General features: G+C 39.8%; 1 protein-coding gene across 8 annotated transcripts in view; it reads left to right on the top strand.

The window, feature by feature from the left end:
- Positions 1–20,268, top strand: part of si:ch73-383l1.1 (receptor tyrosine-protein kinase erbB-4) — a 350,557-nt gene that overhangs the window by 171,632 nt on the left and 158,657 nt on the right. For all 8 annotated transcript variants that reach the window (XM_078933265.1, XM_023964991.2, XM_023964982.2 and 5 more), the window contains exon 2: positions 8,616–8,767. In XM_078933265.1, coding sequence (XP_078789391.1) covers positions 8,616–8,767 — 152 coding nt within the window. The remainder of the gene's footprint in view (positions 1–8,615; positions 8,768–20,268) is intronic.

The raw sequence follows: 20,268 nt of genomic DNA, 5'->3' as shown, positions 1-20,268 counted from the left end.
TATCAAAACCATTTTGGAAAAGTCTCGCCCCCTTAACTGTCTCCACCAATCATTTTTGGAGGCTTAATCACATGTCATCAGTCTGACAATCAGAAGTGGTTAAAGTCTTAACTTCCTTGTTCTGATTCTGCATATAAAGTCGCTTAGTTCCAACAAAAATATCAGCTAAAGCTCGTCTTTAGCAGTATAGCTTTCCGCGAGATCCGGCATCAGACCGTGGAACATGTGAACAAAATAACGAAGCTCAGAGAAGCAAGTCTGTCTGTGTTCGGCAGCTGTTTGCACTACATCTCCCATGATGCACTGGATTAAAGTGACAGCGTCTCAGCGCACAATGAATCTTTGTTGTTTAACGTCTTGAAACCACAACTAACACGCATCAAACCGTTTTTAAATCTTCTAACTTAACTTTTATTACATCTTTTAGAAAAACAGCAGCAACTTCAAGCTTTTTCTGCCACAATTATCTCGTTACTCGTTTTCTATTTTTAATTTTTGGTTGCTGGTGTGCCGAGGGATTTTTGTCAAGGTTAAAGAGTGCCTTGGCTCAAAAAGTTTGAAAAACACTGGTCTAAAGTGTCTCTCTGTTGTGTTGACACAAAAAAAATGGAATGCTTCTTAATCAATTGGTATGTTTACATCCCTTCCACCATGTTTGCGTCTGACGTCAGACCTTTCACAACACAACGCAAGGTTCATGGAGAAGTTCTATTTCCAGTGCATCAAACCATCAATTTTGTAGCAAAAACAGGTCTTGGTTTGAAGAAAAGTCAGTTGTACTTTCAAAATAAAACATAACATTTTATTTTATATTGAAGGTGACGTGCCCATACGTTAATGGACATTTTCACTGCATATAACACCGACGTCCATTTACACTACGGACGATGAAAGGTTAATTTTTGAAAGTTCGAAAACATGACGTCATTTATGACACTTAAAACATGTATTTTACAAGGACAGGCATGGAGCCTGGTTGCTATGTTTTTGACACGGGGTGCAGAACAAACCACTCCTCCGAAAGCCAAGGCGGAGGGTATGGACCAGGTACACAACGCAGATGATGTATATGAACCGACAGCCAGATACCAGTGTACCCGACATAAGGCCTAAAGCTACAGAAGGGATTGTGAAAGCAAAAGAAGAGTTAAATCCTATATTTACACTTTCCCTTTTAACATTACAATCAAAATACTTTGATTAATCATCATATATGAAGTTGTTTAACCCTTGTCCTATATTGTGGGTTCCAGATGACCCCATCCTTAAACTGATGTGTTACACTTATGTGTCACCATGACAAAGGTGGATAAAGGTGGAAAGATTTCATGTAATCCATGGACACCAGTGAAGATCACTAATCATTGAAGAAAAAAGGTTCAACGCACTGTCTAGTGGGTCTAGATGACCCAACTCCCAATGTTAAAGTGCCTTGGATAGCACAAGGGCTAAGCATAAATGGTGTTCTTTGACAAAGGTTCTCCTTCATTACTCAACATTTGTATCACACTCTGTCACTCATGTGATCTCGTTTCCCCCTGAAACACCGGAAGATGCAAAACGTTGCATCTTTGTGTGTCCACGGTGAGATTTAGGAGACAACATATTACTCCAGTGTCTCCAGTTTTGCGTCAGCGTGGAGAAATGGCCCGCTTGGAGGGATTTTATAGAAGTGGCTACAAGACTCAAGGCATGTGGATGCTCTGCCCTTGAGCTGTTGCAAGCGATTACTCAAGACTTTTTTGCATCATAGATGCTGTTTTCAGACGGACACTTGAGATATTTCTCTTGCGTTTTTTTTTGTTTTTTTTTAACAAATGGGGCTCTGGAATGTGCTCCGGTTTAGTTATGCCTCCGACAGTCCACAAAACCCCTGCTGCTGCCTTGCTACCCACTCAAACACACAGACTTTTGCCTTATCCAGCATTTAAATCCATGTTTTCCAAAGTTTCATCATCTACATTTTCTAACACAAATAGTGTATTTCAAGAAACGTTGCTTCTTTAGCTAAAGACGTTTCTCAGCTCCTATCATGAACGAAGCCTTTGGAATGTTGTTTTACCCAGTATCAATAGAAACGTGAATTTAAAAATGCGGCAAACAATCCTTAAATCAGCGGTGTCTCGTGAGGTGTTGATGAGGTAAGCAGTCCAAAACCAACGTGGACGGGAATTTGATTGTTTTGCTCCTGAACTATAGGCAACATTTTTTTATTTGAATTAAAATAATAATAAAAAGGGCTTTTATTTTCGTTTTTTATTTTTTTCCTCCTCAGATAGCAAGTTGACAAACTGGGTCAAAGAGAGACAGAAGGACCGCTGAAGGCTCCTGCAGTAGATAGTGAACCTCAGCGTACCTGGAGAGTACGATTTCACAAACATGGAGACGAACTTACAGATGATTTGTAGAGCTCTTGAAAAATAAAGTCAAAAATCTGATCTATCAACACTATCCGTGTCTTCCATGCAGGATATTTGCCACACATCAAAACAGGTGGAGGAAGCGAATCTGCCATGCTAATTGCATTTGGTGTGAACACGGTGCCGACGGTGCCAAAATAATTATTTTAATGAAGATGACTTATCATTTTTGTTGATATTTGGTCAAAGTGTGCCAATGCAGTAAAATGGAAAGAACAAATTTGATTATTATTAACTTGTTACAAAACAATTAAAAAGACCATTGGTCAACTAATTCAAAAAGACAACAATTACACATTACAAGAACAATTTGTGGGGGGAAAAGAGAGAGGAAAATAAAATGACCTGTTTTTTGTGAACTTCGAGCAAAACATGCACGACAAAGATGCTGGAGCCTGTCCTCAACAAATACAAAGAGGGGCAACGTCAGGGAATATAGCTTTTCTACATTTTTGTTAAATATTTCCATTACTATTTTTTAATTGCCAGTCTCTCACAGATGTTAACTATAAATCCAGGAAACAAATGGCAATGAGTTTCATAAACACTGTCTCATCGATGCAAGCTGTTAAAGAAATGTAAACCAATTCCAATCATTTTTTTCTCTTTTTAATTTATGTTTATGTAGTTTTCTGTGTAATGCAATGAGCCAGAACCAGGAATCAGAAAACCAGTCATCATTGGATACACATGGTGTATAACTGTATAAACATCATCTGTATTTATATTTTCATATGTTAGTATATGCTTACATCACCTTCTAAACCAATTTAGTCCCTTTCGGGTTTATGGGCCTGCCGGAGCCTATCCCAACCCTTGTGGGCGAAGGCAGGGGGCATCAGGTCGCCAGTCTGTCGCAGGCATCTATCTATCTATCTATCTATCTATCTATCTATCTATCTATCTATCTATCTATCTATCTATCTATCTATCTATCTATCTATCTATCTATCTATCTATCTATCTATCTATCTATCTATCTATCTATCTATCTATCTATCTATCTATCTTCTTTTTAGTCTGAGGGATTAGCACGGAAACAAAGGAATAGTACAAAGATAATGCGGAAAAGAAAACGACATAAACAAAAACAGAACAAGTGAAATTGTGTGTATGTCAATTATTTCTAAGAAAATTTAGGAGGTACATAAGGTTTACAAATGAATATCTGCTCCTTGCTACTTGAAATTAGTCAAAACTCATTTAAAAAAAAAAACGGTCTTTGTTAACAGCAGCTTGCGTTTTATTATCCTGTGACTCCTTACTGATGTCCTTCCTGTCACTTTTGCTCATTTTTCTTTCTTTCTCGCCCCCTTCCCGACACTGCGGAAGCTTCAGTCCTTTAAGACACCACATGTGGTTATCTTTACCGCTCAAGGAGCTGGGGCGTTCATGTGAGGAATGACTCCATGTTGTCATAGTTCCTCCTCACAAGGAAAAGGTTGGCTCCCAAAAAAATCGTCTCTTGACTGCAACCGTGACCTCTCAAAAACCTTTTACCTTGAAAAGCTCACATTAACCATTTATTAGAAGGATAATACCTGCATAAACCTCAGAAAAAGTGACTGATACCTTGAGTAGAAATATGGCTGCTCTAGCTCAAGAAACTTTAAAAATCGGTGTCCCTGGGCAAGGCACTTAACCCCTTGTTGCCCCAATAAGATTCATTGGTGTTCAGGTTTTGAAAAACCAACAAAAAATGATTGATTTCATATTTCACAGATTATACAGTTGTCAGCAAGAGTAAGAAAGTGCTTTCAAACACATGCGTGTTGAGGCAGACGAGGAAGTGGAAGCAGGAAAAACTGAGGGAAATTTGATTCTCTAGAGCAGGGGTGCCCAAATCCAGGCCTCGAGGCCCGTTGTCCTACATATTTTCCAACCAACCTGCCATTGAAGCTCCTTATTGGCTAAATACACCTGATCCAGGTAATCAACAGCTAATAAGACAGGGTTTCTGTAAAACCAACAGGACACCAGCCCTCGAGGCCTGGATTTTGGGATCTCTACTCTAGAGCAAGATACGCAACGTTTATATATTTCCTAATTTCTGCATGTATGTTTTCAAGAAATCCAATCTCAGATGATGTCATCACATTTTGCAGCAATTGGGGCGATTCCCTTTTGATGGCCTTGCAATCAATGCAACACGAGGGATTACAAATTGCCATATAGTTGCACTTTAATCTATGATTTAATCTGTTATCCAACATTTTCTAATGATTGTTGCTTCCTACGAGTTGGAGGGAATGCTGTCCTTAAATTCATTTATGTAAGGGGTACCTTTACTTTCCGTAGTACGCCCTCAGCTTTAGCTTCAACTCCTAAATTAAATCCAATTTAATTTAGGATTACAACTTGCTATGTAACCAGGGATTAGACATAATTTCTTTTTTTGTGTTGACAAACTAAATGCGACAAGACTGCTATAAAAATATTTTCCTGAACATGTCCTAACGGGTTTAAATGTATTATTCTATTTAAAGCAAACCTATGAAGTTCAAAGCCTCAAAAGTGAGTAAAAGTCTTAGCATTGAACCATCCGTTACCTGTTCTGCTTCATCTGTTCTGTCTCTAAAAAAAAACTGCAGAGAGATCCCCTACTGCACACACACAAACACACACTGGCTGATGCACACAACTGTGCTTCCCAGTGGACCTGGCCCCGTATCACCTATGTATTACTGTAGAAAAAAGGCCACAGCTCAATACTTACATTGTCCTCAGCTGATAGTGAGTGAAAGAAGAATGGCAGGAGCTATATAGAAACTGCAAAGAGGGAGAAATGGATGGCTATAGGCAGAAGAAGAAAAAAAAAGAAATTAGGAGAATTGAAAGAAAGAGGTAGAGCAGATGGATCTGGACACTTTCGAAATGAGCTCAGAGAAAAGAGCATTTACAGTAGAGTGTGTCGATATGAATGCTAATGCTCCAGGACGTCTTTACCACTATCACAGATGCGAGATTGTGTTCCTTTTTCTTTCTCTGTCTCGTTTTTTCTTTTTTCTTTTTCCATTTCTATTTCTTCGCTTGGGTCTACCTTGCTTTCTCACGCTCAATCTGTGTGTGCGTTAGTGGCCCGATATTGGCTTCTGAGAGCTTCTCTACTCTCACTTTTCACCTCTCCCCTCTGATCTTTTATCGCCTCACACATACCGGCGCGCACAGACCTGCTAGAAGTTTTCAATAACAGATTATTACAGAAAAGTCGGCTAGCCTTTCATCCTCTAACACACACACACACACACACACATATACACACAGAAATGGAAAACTCACGCTTTTATGATCAGAGCAATTTCACATCCACATTCTTACTTCCTTCCAGCTTGTATTCTCCTAAATCATTTCATCTAATTACTCGTCTGGGTGTATTTGTGTGTGCACATGAGGTCAGCAGATATCATTTATCACCATAGCTCAGGTCCCCCCCTGGCCAACTTACTGTCCTGTTCAAGCTGCACTCACGGCAGCGTTGAGGATTGCACGGGAAAGCAAGCCTTCTTGTCTTTGCAGAGTCGACGATCCATAAAGCAATATTAGAGTTTATTAGCTCTCAATGTTGTTCGACACGAGGGCAAGTTCGACCATCCAATAGTCCTTCGTAATTTCTTTTACTAAAACATTTGAAATTGGTTTTGTGACTGTGAAATCTGACCTATAAAAGACTCAAAGGTTTTAGCAGCCTTAATTACGAACCATTTATCTAGGCAACAACTTATACTGTAGTGTTGGCGACTCCACAGAGCGCAGTATAGAGCTCTTGCTTTATTTAACCAATATATATTATATTATATTTGATATTTTTGATGTATTTAATCTTCTCTGTAGGGCGTTTGTTATAGTACGTCAGTTTGAGAAACAGCTTTAAATTGTAGACTTGGACTAACTGGCAGGGGACCGGAACGTGATTTAGTAGAGAGACAAACTCGCCATGTATTGATTTCACAGACCTGAATCATCAAAAAAAAAATCCTTAATTCATCATCATCATCATGATTCAATCATCAATGATTTCTAAACTGTTCAAAGGTTGTAACCGAACTTTTAACCCTTGTGCTATCCTAGGCACTTTAACATTGGGAGTTGGGTCATCTGAACCCACTAGACAGTGCTCTGAACCTTTTTTCTTCAATGATTTGTAAAACCTCACTGGTGTCCATGGATTTCATGAAATCTTTCCACCTTCATCCACCTTTGTCATGGTAGGGAGAACACGTCAATGTAAGGGTGGGGTCATCTAAGATAGCACAAGGGTTGTGATACCATTGTCATCTTCTTATCACCAGACGTAGGTCTTTCTGTACTGTACTGTGTTGTTATTGACCCTAGGTAGAGTAGGGGTACTACATGTGTGATAGGGTCAATCCGTACTTTTGTAGCCTGAACCATGGACATGGTGTTGATAACCAATGTTATTTACCTTTCGGCATATCCCTTTAGGAAATTAGCTTTCAATGATTCGCACAGGTGGTTTGGCAGAGATTTCTGACTGGGTACTTAGACCCAGACTTGGACCCCCAAACATAGTTAGGCAGTAGCGCAAAGGATCTTGTCCATTTACAAACACTGGATGAAGCTCATTGTGCACCATGATTTCCTATATGCCAATTCTGTACTCAAACAACGGAGCTATCAATGATGGCGATCAACAAAAAACGGTGATGAAAAAGAATTACTTTAGCCAAGGAATTTGCATTATGGTGACTTCCAAAATTTTAACGCTGAGGGTTTGGAAATGTGCATCTGTGGGACCAGTTCCAATTAATAGTTTATGTACACTTGCGCATATGTGTGGTTTAGGCTTCTTTGTTCAAAATTCTTGCGTTCAGCCATCCCTAGTGAAGTCCATTTGCGGACTCTATGTACAAAATGTGTGGCAATTGAACGGGAGTTAATCCAGTTGGACTTTCACTAATCAGTGACTTGGATTTGGTAGTGAGGTATGGGTAGCGTCCTTTTCAAAATACGGAAGTGCCAACTGTTTGAAAATCGACCATGAAGGAAAAATTAATAAATGCGATTTGTGCCCGGCCGGAATTATGTGACACCACTTTGCGAAATTTGACGTTTCGCACCAAGCCTCTTCCAACTGTGAGTACATGCTTTAGTATCAGTTAGTGTCAGCCCAGTATAAATACCATAGGCTAAAATTGCATTCAAAAACCTGTGTTCATGAACAAAAAAATCAAAAAAAGTTTGATGTTATAACCGTGTCCCTTACGCCCCTTTAACAAGCAAAAACAACTAACAGCTGCTGAAACAGGAAGAGAATGACATGCCACATTCAAAGTAAAACCAATTTAAAGTTGAACTGATGACAAACTTTAATGACCAGTTGAATTACAATGAGCCAAACACCATTCCTGTGCCCACCACACACACCAGGGCATAGAGCCCCCTGCCATGGTGGTGAGCCAGCTGAAGGGAGCAGATGGTTGCAGGGCAAAAGCTGAGGGGACTGGCTGACTGGAGGAAAGATTGGCAAGGATAGAAAGCAGGCCTAATGGGTGAAAATGTGAGGAATTAATCACAGTGGTGGGTCACTGGATTACTTGTATGCTCTGCATCTATCAACCAATTTACTTTCATTCGTTCCTACAAAGCATGTAGGCTGTTAGTAGTACATGTTCTTTTTAACCTCACTTTACTACCTTAGATAGTTTGACCTCTACAACCTTACTTTAGAGCTGATATCCATTAAATTCAAATTGCATTGACTTTCAGCACAAATCTAGTAGTGTAGGTGTATTTGCTTCTATTATTGCTGTTTTATTTTTGTTCCAATGACCAAAAGTGGAAAAAAAAACATAGCATTTTCCAGTTGTTCGGCCTTCCAAACCATCATCAGCGCTGAGTGTATTTGCAATAATATCTTTAAAGTCCTGTGATCTGGACAACCGAGTAAGTCTCCAAGTGAAGCCCTTTTATAAAGGTCAACCAATGCAATTTGAATATCTCTGATTAAATCTTGTGCCAGAAAGCAGACCCAAACTGTAGGTCACCACCTCAGAGAAATGATGTGCGCCCTGCTAAACCCACTTGTCCCAACCCAAGTCCCGACCCTTAAAGTGGCAAGAGAAATGTCTCCTCCTTTCACCTATTCATTGTCTGACAAGATAGCAACAAATTTTGCGGCCATGAATGTATGCATTCTCCAAAAATATTTCCTTGTTTCTTTCCACCTGTCTGCAGTTTGCCCTGGTACTGACAACAAGTTGAGCACCCTCTCAGATCTGGACCAGCAGTACCGCACCCTGAGGAAGCTCTACGAGAACTGCGAAGTCGTCATGGGCAATTTGGAGATTACAAGCATCGATCGGAACCGCAACCTGTCCTTCCTTAAGGTAAATCTACCACATTTTAACTGCGTGTTAATAATAACCATTCTTTCTTTGGATCTGTTGGGGACTTTTTGGCTACACTCTCAAAACCTTATCTTGACTGTGACTCGTATCAAAATTGTTGGAAAACACGAAAACAGGAGAAAAACCAATCTTCCAAACTTGGACTAAGATAGGATATTTAGACATGTAAATACTGATAAGTATTGTGAAACCTTAGATGATCAAAAAGAAACGGTCTCTACAGTACATTCAAACACGATGGGTAATGGCAATAACAGTTTCTTGCCAAAAAGGATTTTCTACAAACGTTTTCTTGAAATAAGGGCAGCATGATAACTCAAAAGTTGAATGGTGGAAACGGACAGAAATGAGGTTTGGGCTTTCTTCACTTTTCTTCTGTCAGCATAGGAAATGCTTGATTAGCTCTTTACAAAATAAATATAAAGCTGGCTTGAACCCCCAAGATGAACAAGACAAGTTTAGTGTGATTGTTAGCAGATGGTCTTGTTTAATGTGAGTCCATGTGGATCAGCATATATAGACAAATTGGTACAAATAAGTTACTAATGCCCAATGCAGATACTACAAATGTGTGATTTTTCAGGGAGTGTTGAGATGATTTCAAATCAAGTCTCAGACTCATTAATGTTTGTCGATTTTGAATTTTCTCCAACAGCTCGATGAAACAAAACACAGCTGGTTTTGTCCTCTAGCATTGGTTCTTTTCCTATCCTAGCAAACAAAATAAAAATGTAAAGCACATCAAATCATATTATACCATGGTCCAGGTGAATACTCGATTCTGACTGGCTGTAGGGTGTGGATAAAAAAGTGACAATGGACAGTGATAATGTTCACCTAAAAAAGGAGTTCCAGTCACATAGCCCAAATGTTTTATATCACTGTGCTTGCCTATACACCAGTTTGTATTTCAATTATTAACATGTTTTTAACAAAACAAAACAAAACAAAAACCATAGATTGTCATAATTTCCTTTAACCTCTTTGGAAAGATAGAAAAGAATCTAAGGAGGAAATAGGATGCAAGGAGGTATTGCAGAATTTAGACTTTGATTTTTTGAAACAAATATTTGCTTCATCATCTGGATAAAAACAAGCGGTAAGAGGTGAACTTTCTCTCCAACCTATCGTGACGATCACCATATATATCACATGTCAAGATCTGTAGCTGTTGCCATAACGTGTCGCGCCACATTTCAAATTGTCCGCTTTTTGTGAAAAATAGCAATAATGAAGTACTAAAAATGGATTGAATACATATTTCCTTCGTGAGGGACCATGGTATAAGCAGGATAATGCCCTCTGCTTTGCTTCGGCTGGTTCAGGCTTCTGGTAATGCACATTCCGTCATTTAGGGGTTGACCCGTACCTTCATCAGAATGAAATGCACAATTGTCCTTTGTGTGGTAAATACAGTATTTCATGAAGTATTTGTAAGGGTCACAGCTCAGTGGCCTTATGGTAGAGTGTCTGCCCAGAGAGTGGAAGATCATGGGTTCAAATACAGGCCGATTCATACCAAAGACTCAAACAATGAGGCCTCCCTGTTTGATACTCAGCATTGGATTTAGTTGGATTGGGATGTTAAAACCACCAAATGGTTCCAGAGTGCGGGATGGGTCCACCCCAGGAGATGGGTCAAATGCTAGGTGCGTGACAACTAATGGGACTTTAACTTTAACATACTTACAACAAAGGGATGTTGGTACCCTTATATCCACTCCAGTCATTAGTGAGTTGCGGGCAAGGGTTCCTTAGTGACTGTGTGGAAATACTGCATGCACATGATTTGTGACTAGCGCATAAGTCAGTTGTTACAAGACCTTTTGCTGAAAGTTGGCTAAACTTTATATTTCCAGGATTCTTCTACACGTACATCCAAGAATTTGACATAGTTGTTGGGATTTCCAGATCTCCTTGTAGCAAACAATAACATTTTTAAAAAGGGTTACGATGACCTAGACTTCATCTTCATCATGAAAATCTTTCATTGATTTTTTTTTTCAATTAACTGCAGGAGCAACAAATAAAAGTCCTGAAGCACCAGAAAAATTAGTAGTTGCGCCAATGAACTTTATAGAGTCATATTTTAAAAAATTTGGAATTGTTGTCTAGAATTTTGCCGTTAATAAATTATCTGCGAAGATTGGTAAATGCAATTGGTCAAAAAAAGTATTTTGTCTCGATCTGACCTGGAAACCATTATCCACGCTTTTATTTCTTCTTGTTTAGATTACTGCAACTCCCTTTCTTCCCTGTTTTAACAAACGGTCCCTACACAGTTCTCAGCTTGTCCAAAACTCTGCAGCAAGGCTTTTAACGGAATTCAGTAAACGGACACACATCACTCCTCTGTTGTCTGCTTTACATTGGTTGCATGTCAAATCTGGAATTGATTTGAAAATTCTACTTTTTAGAGCCTTGCACCGTCAAGCGCCGATGTATATATCTGACCTTTTAATCCCGTACTCTTCGCCCTGATCCTTGAGGTCTTCCAACCAAATTCTTTCAAGCGTTCCAAAAATCCGCTTTAACCCTTGTGCTATCTTAGATGACCCCACCCTTACTTTGACGAGTTCTCCCTACCATGACAAAGGTGGATAAAGGTGGAACGATTTCATGCAATCCATGGACACCAGTGAAAATCACAAATCATTGAAGAAAAAAGGTTCAGTGCACTGTCTAGTGGGTCTAGATGACCCAACTCCCAATGTTAAAGTGCCTAGGATAGCACAAGGGTTACGACGTGACGCAAGGAGATGTCTGGCTTTTGGAACTCCCTCCCATTTGCGTTGTGTCAGATTGACTCTGTTGAGTGTTTTAAATCTCAGGTAAAGACGTTTTTATATAGGAGAGTTTTCAATTAATTTAAATTCTTGCTTTACTTCCTTTTACTGTGTTTAGTTTTTTTATTATTATGTCTTTGTTTTGATGTGATTTTGTTTTCCTTTTGCAAAGCAATTTGTGACTTTTTTTCTGGTAAAGGTGCTATATAAATAAATGAGATATTCGATTCTATCCCTATATATTAGACACAACGAGAGAATATTGAAATATTTTCCACCGTTTCAAATTATGATAGTATGTATTAGATCAGGTCTGTTTGGAAATATTCCTTTAATTATCTGAAATATGTATGGGCCTATCATGTCGATCCCAGCTATTAGATAATAATTTAAAGTACTTAACTAATTTTCACCAATTGAAGTCTATTAAGAAGAGCAATAATCATCCAAATTTGCTTCTTCAATCCCCTCCATTAACCTTTTATTCAAATCTTAAAAGCCGAAAAATTCCCTTCAAGGTCATCAGGTGCCTGTTTTACCATTTGCATTCTGGGTAAACGCGGTCACACCGCAAAACAAAGAAGCTAAGACTCGCAATGCAACGTTTGTCTGGAGGAATCCGAACGCCACTGATGGCAGACATCCCTAGGGCTATAATATAGCTGCTTTTATCCCAACCTGTGTGTATATAGGCATTTTCAAACTATAGTCTTAACCCTCCCCCAATCCTGCACCCCCCCTCCCCCTGATGTTTAATGAAGTGAGGTTCAGTCTAATTACTGGCCCGGTTCTATCAAATAAATAGCATAAACAGTCCCATTAGGCTCAGCATCATTAGGGAAACAATTAGGCATCTGTGGGATTGTTAAGTGAAAGCGGGAAGGGAGGGGGGGGGGGGGTTGCCATAGGAACATTGTAACAATTATCATACAGGTCTGAAGAAATCAGGTCTCCTAAAGGCTTTTTTCTTTTGTCCTTCAACTTTGAAAACTAGAGTTGTTGTTTTTTTTTTACCGTTTAATGATTTTCCTTTATCATTGGTGCTTTAAAATGTTACAGTGATTAGGCACACATCATCCACACGTGCGACTTGACATAGACGGATTCCGGATGCTCCGAGCCTCGGGCTTGGCTGGGGATGGCGTTGGAGAGCGGCTTAAGAAGGTACACGCAGTATATATGAGCAGCGGGAAGGTCGGGCGAGGTAATGGATAGAGGGAAGGAATGGGGGAGCCAGGGGGATGCCGCTTTTACTGGCAATAATACAGCTGCTTGCTAAATTTACAGATGCCACTGCCTTCTTTTCATATATAAGGGGAAGCGGTTTTAGGGGTGCGGTGGGGAACACTTAAGATTCTAGTTCAGGTTTTTTTTAAGCCACGTCTTTCCAGGAACACCTCATCCTAGGCTGTTCCGACTGCTCGATTTCTAGAATAGTTCCTGTTCGGCCCAGTTTTATTTTCATGCAGTGATTTGAAGTTAAATGTATCGCTTTTGTGTTCAAATTTGTTATTTCCCTTCCTATTTAATGTATGAATTTCATTGGCTTGCATACATCTCATATTTTAAACGTGTCATATTTTTAGATTTTGGAAAGTTGTGAAGTGAAAGTGTTTGCGCTGAGGACAAAGATCAATTGTTACTTCAAGTTGGAACAATCTGTAATTAGTCTTAAGAAAACATTGGCATTTCCACAGTTGCTGGGTGACAATACGTTTTTAGTCACTTTGTATTCTCAAAGGATGTTTGTAGTTCAAAGCTAAACACTCAGTAGATACAAATTGTTTTTTTTTGGGTTTTTTTTAAGATGTTCTTGTGGATTTTTTCGATAATAGAGAACATTTGATAAAAAGAATTAGGGTTAAAATTACATTTCTAAGTATTTCTTTATCCAAAATTGCTATAAATCAAGAGCAGACGATAAAAGACCATTTTTAAGAGTGTATTTGTTACATAGAAAATACAGTGGGCGGGCCAGAACATCCCAGCCCCGCCCCTTTCTTCCATGTGCTTCTGTTTGTCCGAGCTGGCATCTGGCTCAAAATTGTACGGCTGGATAGGGCCGATATTGCTCGCCATTTTTGTTACACAGGTTATGTTAGTTTGGGGGTGTGAGGGGCTGTAACCTAGCAGGAGAGTGCGTAAACGGAGAACTCTAAGCATTCGGAAGGGGAAGGGGTTGCTTCGCATTATCAGTAAAAACTACTGCCGTCTGCAGAAACTATAGTCCTAGAAAACAACCCTTTTTTTTTTTTGGCTATAAACTACATAATCATTATGTAGAAAAATAAACTGCTTTTACTCAGTCATTCTATTGGTCAGAATAATCATTCTTTCTCTTCTTCCTTCTTTTTTTTTCATTCACGTTAATATGTAACCAGACGTCTAAATCATTTGATCGACATATTCTCCAGTGCCTGCTTTCAAGTGGTAGGGGTGCGGACTTCCAAGAAGCTCACTCCTGATTGGCGAGAGTGGTTGTCATAGAAACGTTGACTCAGACCAACTCCGACCAACCACCAACGTCAGTATCAGGGTTAAATGGCAACTGAATTGACTTGGTTGGAAATAGGAAGTCTATGGGTGACATGAGTCACTGTCAGTCCAGTTCTCTTATACACTCAATGGTTTCAATTGACAAAGTACAAATGGCACTACGTGTCTTTTATAAAAAATAAAAAAATTGAGTTATTTCAAATAAAGTTTCAAGCGACATCTTTTCTCCTGAAACAGATTTGTATTGTTCAAAATGTTCAACCCACAGTACATTGAGGTTCACAAAACATTAACAACCCCTCATTAGTAACCGGTAATAACCGGCTGGGCGGCTCGGTTGGTAAGGTGAGCAGCTACCACGCAGGAATCCAGGTTTCGATAAACAATGGTACTGAGTCAATTACCATATCAATGGCGTGCAATGAACATCACCCAGTGAGGGTCCTTAGGCAAGGCCCTTAGCGCTACTGCCTCCTGAGCGTAGTTAGGCTGCAGCTCACCGCTCCCCCAGGGGATGGGTCAAATGCGGAGACAAATTTCCCCATTGTGGGATCAATAAAGTACCAATTAGTACTGTGCCACCCCCATAAGACAATGTCCTGGATCTCACTTAAACAAAAGACACATTTGAGTTTAATCTTGTAAAATAACAAAATGTACACTTGTATTGAAAGAAAGAAAGAAATACGTGAGTATATGGTCTCAAATATTATGCAGAAAAACAGGTAAAATTCAAACTCAATTGGGAGCTAAAGTACAAAAAAGAGAGATAAAAAGGGGAAGACTAGATTTGTGCACTCACAAAAGGTTTCTCCAGAAACTAAAATACTATAGAAGTACTTCTAACCAGGCAATAAAGTGAAGGGGGTTAGCATAGTGTCACCTAACAAACCTCAAGTGTCGAGTTTGCTAGCTAGCTTCTCTGTCTCTTCATCTCTCAGTACTACCTGATTTCCCCTTAAAATGAAATGCGCTGTGTCACAGGTGACCTACAGAAAGCTAATGATGTCACCTAGGTTGGAGTACCCATCGCTTAAGCCGGATTAATGTAGCTGCGCGTGGTACCACAGCAGCGGCTAACAGCCCGGGGACGTCCATGAAACCTCCAAGCGACACATGTCACTAAGTGTTTTTTTCAGTCTCCAAAGTTCTCTTCAGAGACCTGAATCCATCACAAGTTAAGAGATCCGAGCGCCTGCGCTTGTGCACGGGCGAGCACGAGCAATAAAGGGAGATGAATGACACGGTCGCTGAGGTGTGGGTTCTGTTACAGCGTACAGACAGAGACGCTCTTCACCCAGCTTATCGGCAAAAAACACTGGCCGGTAGACAAATGAAAGATGCCGAACGGCTTCTTTAACCAGCACTTCTTTATAACTCTTGTCTTTTTTTTATTTTTATGAATAACGGGGAGACTCCATGAGTGCACGCAGCTGGAAAAAAAGAGGAGAGAGCAAACGAAAGAGCCTTGGTGATTCTGCGGGAATCTCTCACTCGTTTAGCATGCTGTGTACATGTCACAGCACCAGAAATGTCGCACTAAGTCAAACAGAGTTTATAGGTCGCACAGAATATAGCAATTTCCTGATGTTTCCATCCTTTAAATGCACAGCATGAGCCCGTCAGGCGGAGAGCAGTTTTTCTTTGAAAATGTGTACTCAAACATGCTAATATAAGGGCAACAGTGCTGTTTCTCTTCACGTCATCTGTCAGACCAATGAGTTATATTACTAGAAACGCTACGCTAGCCTGTTACCATTGTCCGAGATACTTAAAGAGCAACGGCATATTGGAAGGGTCTATAAACAATGAGACACGGCTTAGCAGATACAGTAAAATGACCACAAAATGGTTCATTTCGGTCTAATTTTTTTCTTCATTCATTCATTTTCTATACCGTTTTGCCCTTTCGGGGTCACGGGGCTGCCGGAGCCTATCCCAGCCACTTGTGGGCGAAGGCAGGGGATGCCCTGGACAAGTCACCAGTCTGTCGCAGGGTAGAATATCCACAATCACACATCCATTCACTCTCACAGTCATACCTATGGTCAATTTAGAGTTGCCAATCAACTGAAGCATGTTTTTGGATGGTGGGAGGAAGCCTGAGATCCCGGAGAGAACCCACGCAGGCACGGGGAGAACATGCAAACTCCACACAGAAACGTCCCCCATTGATGTTCTGTTTCAGGTCCCCCAGGGGGCCTTCTTGCTGTTCTTGCTCCATGCAGTCCTGTTGTCTGCTTACGAGTAAAACTTTTATGATTACTGCGGAGCATATGGTATCACTTCATGCCAAATACCTTTCGGTTGAAATGATGGAAAAATGTCATTGTCCAATCAGCAACGTCCTATAGTACTTACCATTTCCGGTTTTCATTAAAAAAAGAAAACACTTGGAAAAACAAAAGTAATTTCCAAAAAATCAAAACGAAATGTTAAAAAAAAGAAACACAATACAGATCCAGAAACAGTAGGTCCCATGGGACATCGGTGATTGGATGATGACATCTGAATATTGACATTTGAGTTTTTTCGAAAGTGTCTTCAATAAACCACATACTTAAAAAAATCATGATCAGTACAGAGCGTATCCAGTATCGCCTCATGCCAAACAATAACATTTATTTGAAATTATGGACATAAGCCATCATCCAGTCAGTGATGCCTCACCTAACTACCTTTTTGAGGTTTCTTTTTCTTTTGATTCTTTTGTTGTTGCAATTTTTTTTATTTCTAAAATATAATTTTGTTTTTTATTATTTCTTTTGCGTTTTAACTGTTGTTGTCATTATGAAAATGTGTTTTAAATTGATTTTTGATGAGATTAGTACTTCAGGACCACCATATGTTGCAGAGGCATTCTGCTATTAATTCAATGAGAGGCACTATTTCAGCCAGGGATTCAGAACACTTCTTTTCCTGGACATCAATCTATCATAGATTTATATTTTTGTTTCTGTTCGAGGGAAAAACATTTCCAGGCTTTTTTTTTTTACTGTTATTCTTTTTTTTTTCAAGTGAAAATATTGGGGTTTTAGGTTAAAAACATCTTACCTAATAAGTTTTGTGTTTGATATTTTCCTCCCCTGTTGAAAGCACCGCCGAGATGATATTTACACGAAAATAGCAAAGGACAAGTGCTCCTCACTGTTGTCGCTCCCCGTGGACAATTTTCACGCTATTGTTCGATTTACAATGGCCGCCACAGGACCTCTCCGCCATGACATCCTTGGCGACGGTTGGAGAGGAGCCGATTGTACGGTTTCATTAGCCTCTGAACCTGCTAAGGAGCTCCGAAAAGGTTGGGACTGGCGCCTCGGTTGTTAGCGCCTCGCGGGCGCCCAGCAGCGTTTCCATAATTACAGCTCTTAACACTGGGAAAATTAGCACCCTCCATGTGCCAGCCTGCTCCCACTTAGATCACCTCTCTCATGTATCTTTCAGCTTGTTAATTGCGGAGTAATTGAGATATATACCTTCTTTTATTCTTCCAATTGTTACAAAAGGTGTAGCTTAAGCTTACCTGTGTGTTTGATCGAAGATCAATGGGTCTCGTAAATGGAGAAATTAGTTTTACAAAATAGTTATTCTTTTTTTTTCCCCATCCAAAGTTTCTCGCACAATGCTCTCACGGTTTCTCCTGTAGAAAGAAAAACAAGCAACAACAAACCTCTTGATGTCTGACAGGCGATTGTGTGATATTCAGCTCTGTTTTTTTTCCCTTTGATGAATACAAGTCAGTGTTGGTATTAAAGCTACCAAAGCAGAACAAAAACAGCCTTTTCATTTCAGGTGCGGCTCAGGCTGTTGCTTAGACGTCGCTCCTTCTGCTTTGTTGCTGCAGGTGCAGCTGCTTTACCGTTGATCATTTGTTTGCCTGATTGTTTAGGCATTACAAGTTGCAAAAAGTGGACTTTTAGGACCTAATTGTACAAGCGAAAAATATCAGAGGGAAGCACTACATCTGAGAAACAGAGCACTATCTAATCCACCAGCGATTTATCTGGCCAAAATACTCTTAAATGTTCAATTTTTTGTAGTTCGAACAGTACTTGGAAATATTATTTGTCCAACGCTTTCGGAATACCGAACAGCTGAAAGCTGGTAAACCAGCGTGCCAGATGGCTTGTTACACGGAACCATATGGAAAGTCTTCAGGAGAAACCTCTCAGGAAAGGGCAGGCACTTTTTAAAAAATGCTTAGCCGGTAATGCGATGGAACATCTGTCCACCCGCGAGCCTAACTTGAACCAATCAGACAAACAAAATGCTGCAAACGGAGACGCCCAATGAGGAGGAGCAACTGACACCACGTTAAACATTTTTATGGGACTTTTGAATGGATTCTCTAATTTTTGTGACAATTTTTGACATTAAACATGCGAGAAATGACAAAAAAATGTCAATATTATGAGAACAACACATAAAAGTGGAAGACACTAAGTAATCTGGTTTACTAAAAATAACTATAAACACCAGCACCAGTTCTATTTGATGAACTAACAATAAACAAACAAATTGTGATTTGACTGAATTGACGAAAATTCCTCCATTTGATTAGTTATCATAGTGGCATCCAAAAAGCATTAATGTAAATTTGACAGAGCCCCCCAAAAATTTACCAGAAGATTTAAAACTAACAATAATGACTTAAGAAGTTAACAATTCATCCTTTTTTTTTTTTTTTTTTATTCACTGATGTGGATTTGTTTTCAACCAAACCCGATTCATGTTTAGTTTACCCGGGAACCTCGGAGTTGTTAGCGGCATACCTAAATCACGCACGCTCTTTGACATATCATAACTACTCGTTGATCGTTCACATGATCAACGTCAATCAGTTGATTGCGATTCTTCAGAATCTGGTGGAGTTATTTTAATTGCATTTATTAATTGAAAAATGACGCTAGTCAAACGAATGTCAACACTGGACCTAAAGCTATGTGTAAGAAGTCAGAGCTCTGTCTCACCCTCTGGTCACCGGCAGGAATTGTCCCCTGAGTTCTAACCACTCTTCCTGGATGCCGCACACCTGACTGTCATTCACTCAATCAACCACAGCATACTTAAGCTCTGCACTGAGTATTGTTTGTACCATTCTGCCTCCCTTACTGAGCGTTATATTTGGACCTGATCTTCTGTCTCCTCACCCTGACTCTGTTTGTCTGCCGCCTGCCCCGACTCACGCCAGGATCTTGACTAACCCCTGTCTCTCCTAATGATCTCATGCCTGTTATCGACTCCTGGCTGCCTGACCCTGATTTAGCTTTGCAGTCTTTTACTCGAGCTAATAAACCTGCTGCATTTGGATCCAGCCTGTTCTTGTGACACTCTGGTGTTATAGGGTTAAAATGGAAAAATATGCATCGGATTGTAAGGGTCCCATATCAGTGAAATGTTGGAACGCACCAGATCATAAGGCACATGAATTGAAATAAAACTGTCAAAGGCTTTATTTTACTACTCATAAACAGTGTTTGTCAAATGTTTCTTTTTATCAAGTTTTTACTTGGGAGAAATCTGTTTTGCGCCACTGCCTAAACTATGTAGCCACCTGGGAACTCGAGTCCCCAGTCCTGTTAAAATACAGGGTTGGGCATCCGGCGTGGAAAACCGATTCGCTATGGCTACCCCTGATGGGATATGCTGAAAGATGTACAACAGCAATTTTGGGAAATCTGTGGGGAAAAAAAGGAGTGTGCATAGCAGATTCCTAACCCTAACCCTTACTGTTTAGTTTTTTAGTAGTTAAGGAGTAGAAAGGGAATTCAGACATAGCCCTACATTAACAGTTTAGATTGTTTAACAGAAAAACATGCACTGGGGAACCATAATTATTCATTCCACCTCGGTTACAGTTGCCAGTCGCCTATATATTAGGGGGGAAAAAAAAGTTTATTTTATTATTGACAGTATGGTTTTTCATGACAAATTTTTGGAGCCCGAGTATGGTGTTCTATGCTTAATGTTCTCCAATGGTTAGGTGAAGCTTTCACAGTCTTTGGTTCCTTTTTTTTGACCATAGAATGATAGCATTAAAGCTGTTGTTTGTGTTTTGTCAGGGAACAACCATTGTACGAGCAGCTCAGGCTATTTACAAATGGATACATCACAACTTAACCAATAAAACTCAGGCATTTAAAAAGAATACATAAAAAGAAGGGGAAAAAATGAAAAGTCATTATTTAAAGTTTTCAG

The sequence above is a fragment of the Oryzias latipes genome, chromosome 2, assembly GCF_053564925.1.
Source record: "Oryzias latipes strain Hd-rR chromosome 2, Olatipes_Hd-rR_3.1".
Classification (NCBI taxonomy): Eukaryota; Metazoa; Chordata; class Actinopteri; order Beloniformes; family Adrianichthyidae; genus Oryzias; species Oryzias latipes.
This window is presented reverse-complemented; position numbering and strand designations above follow the sequence as displayed.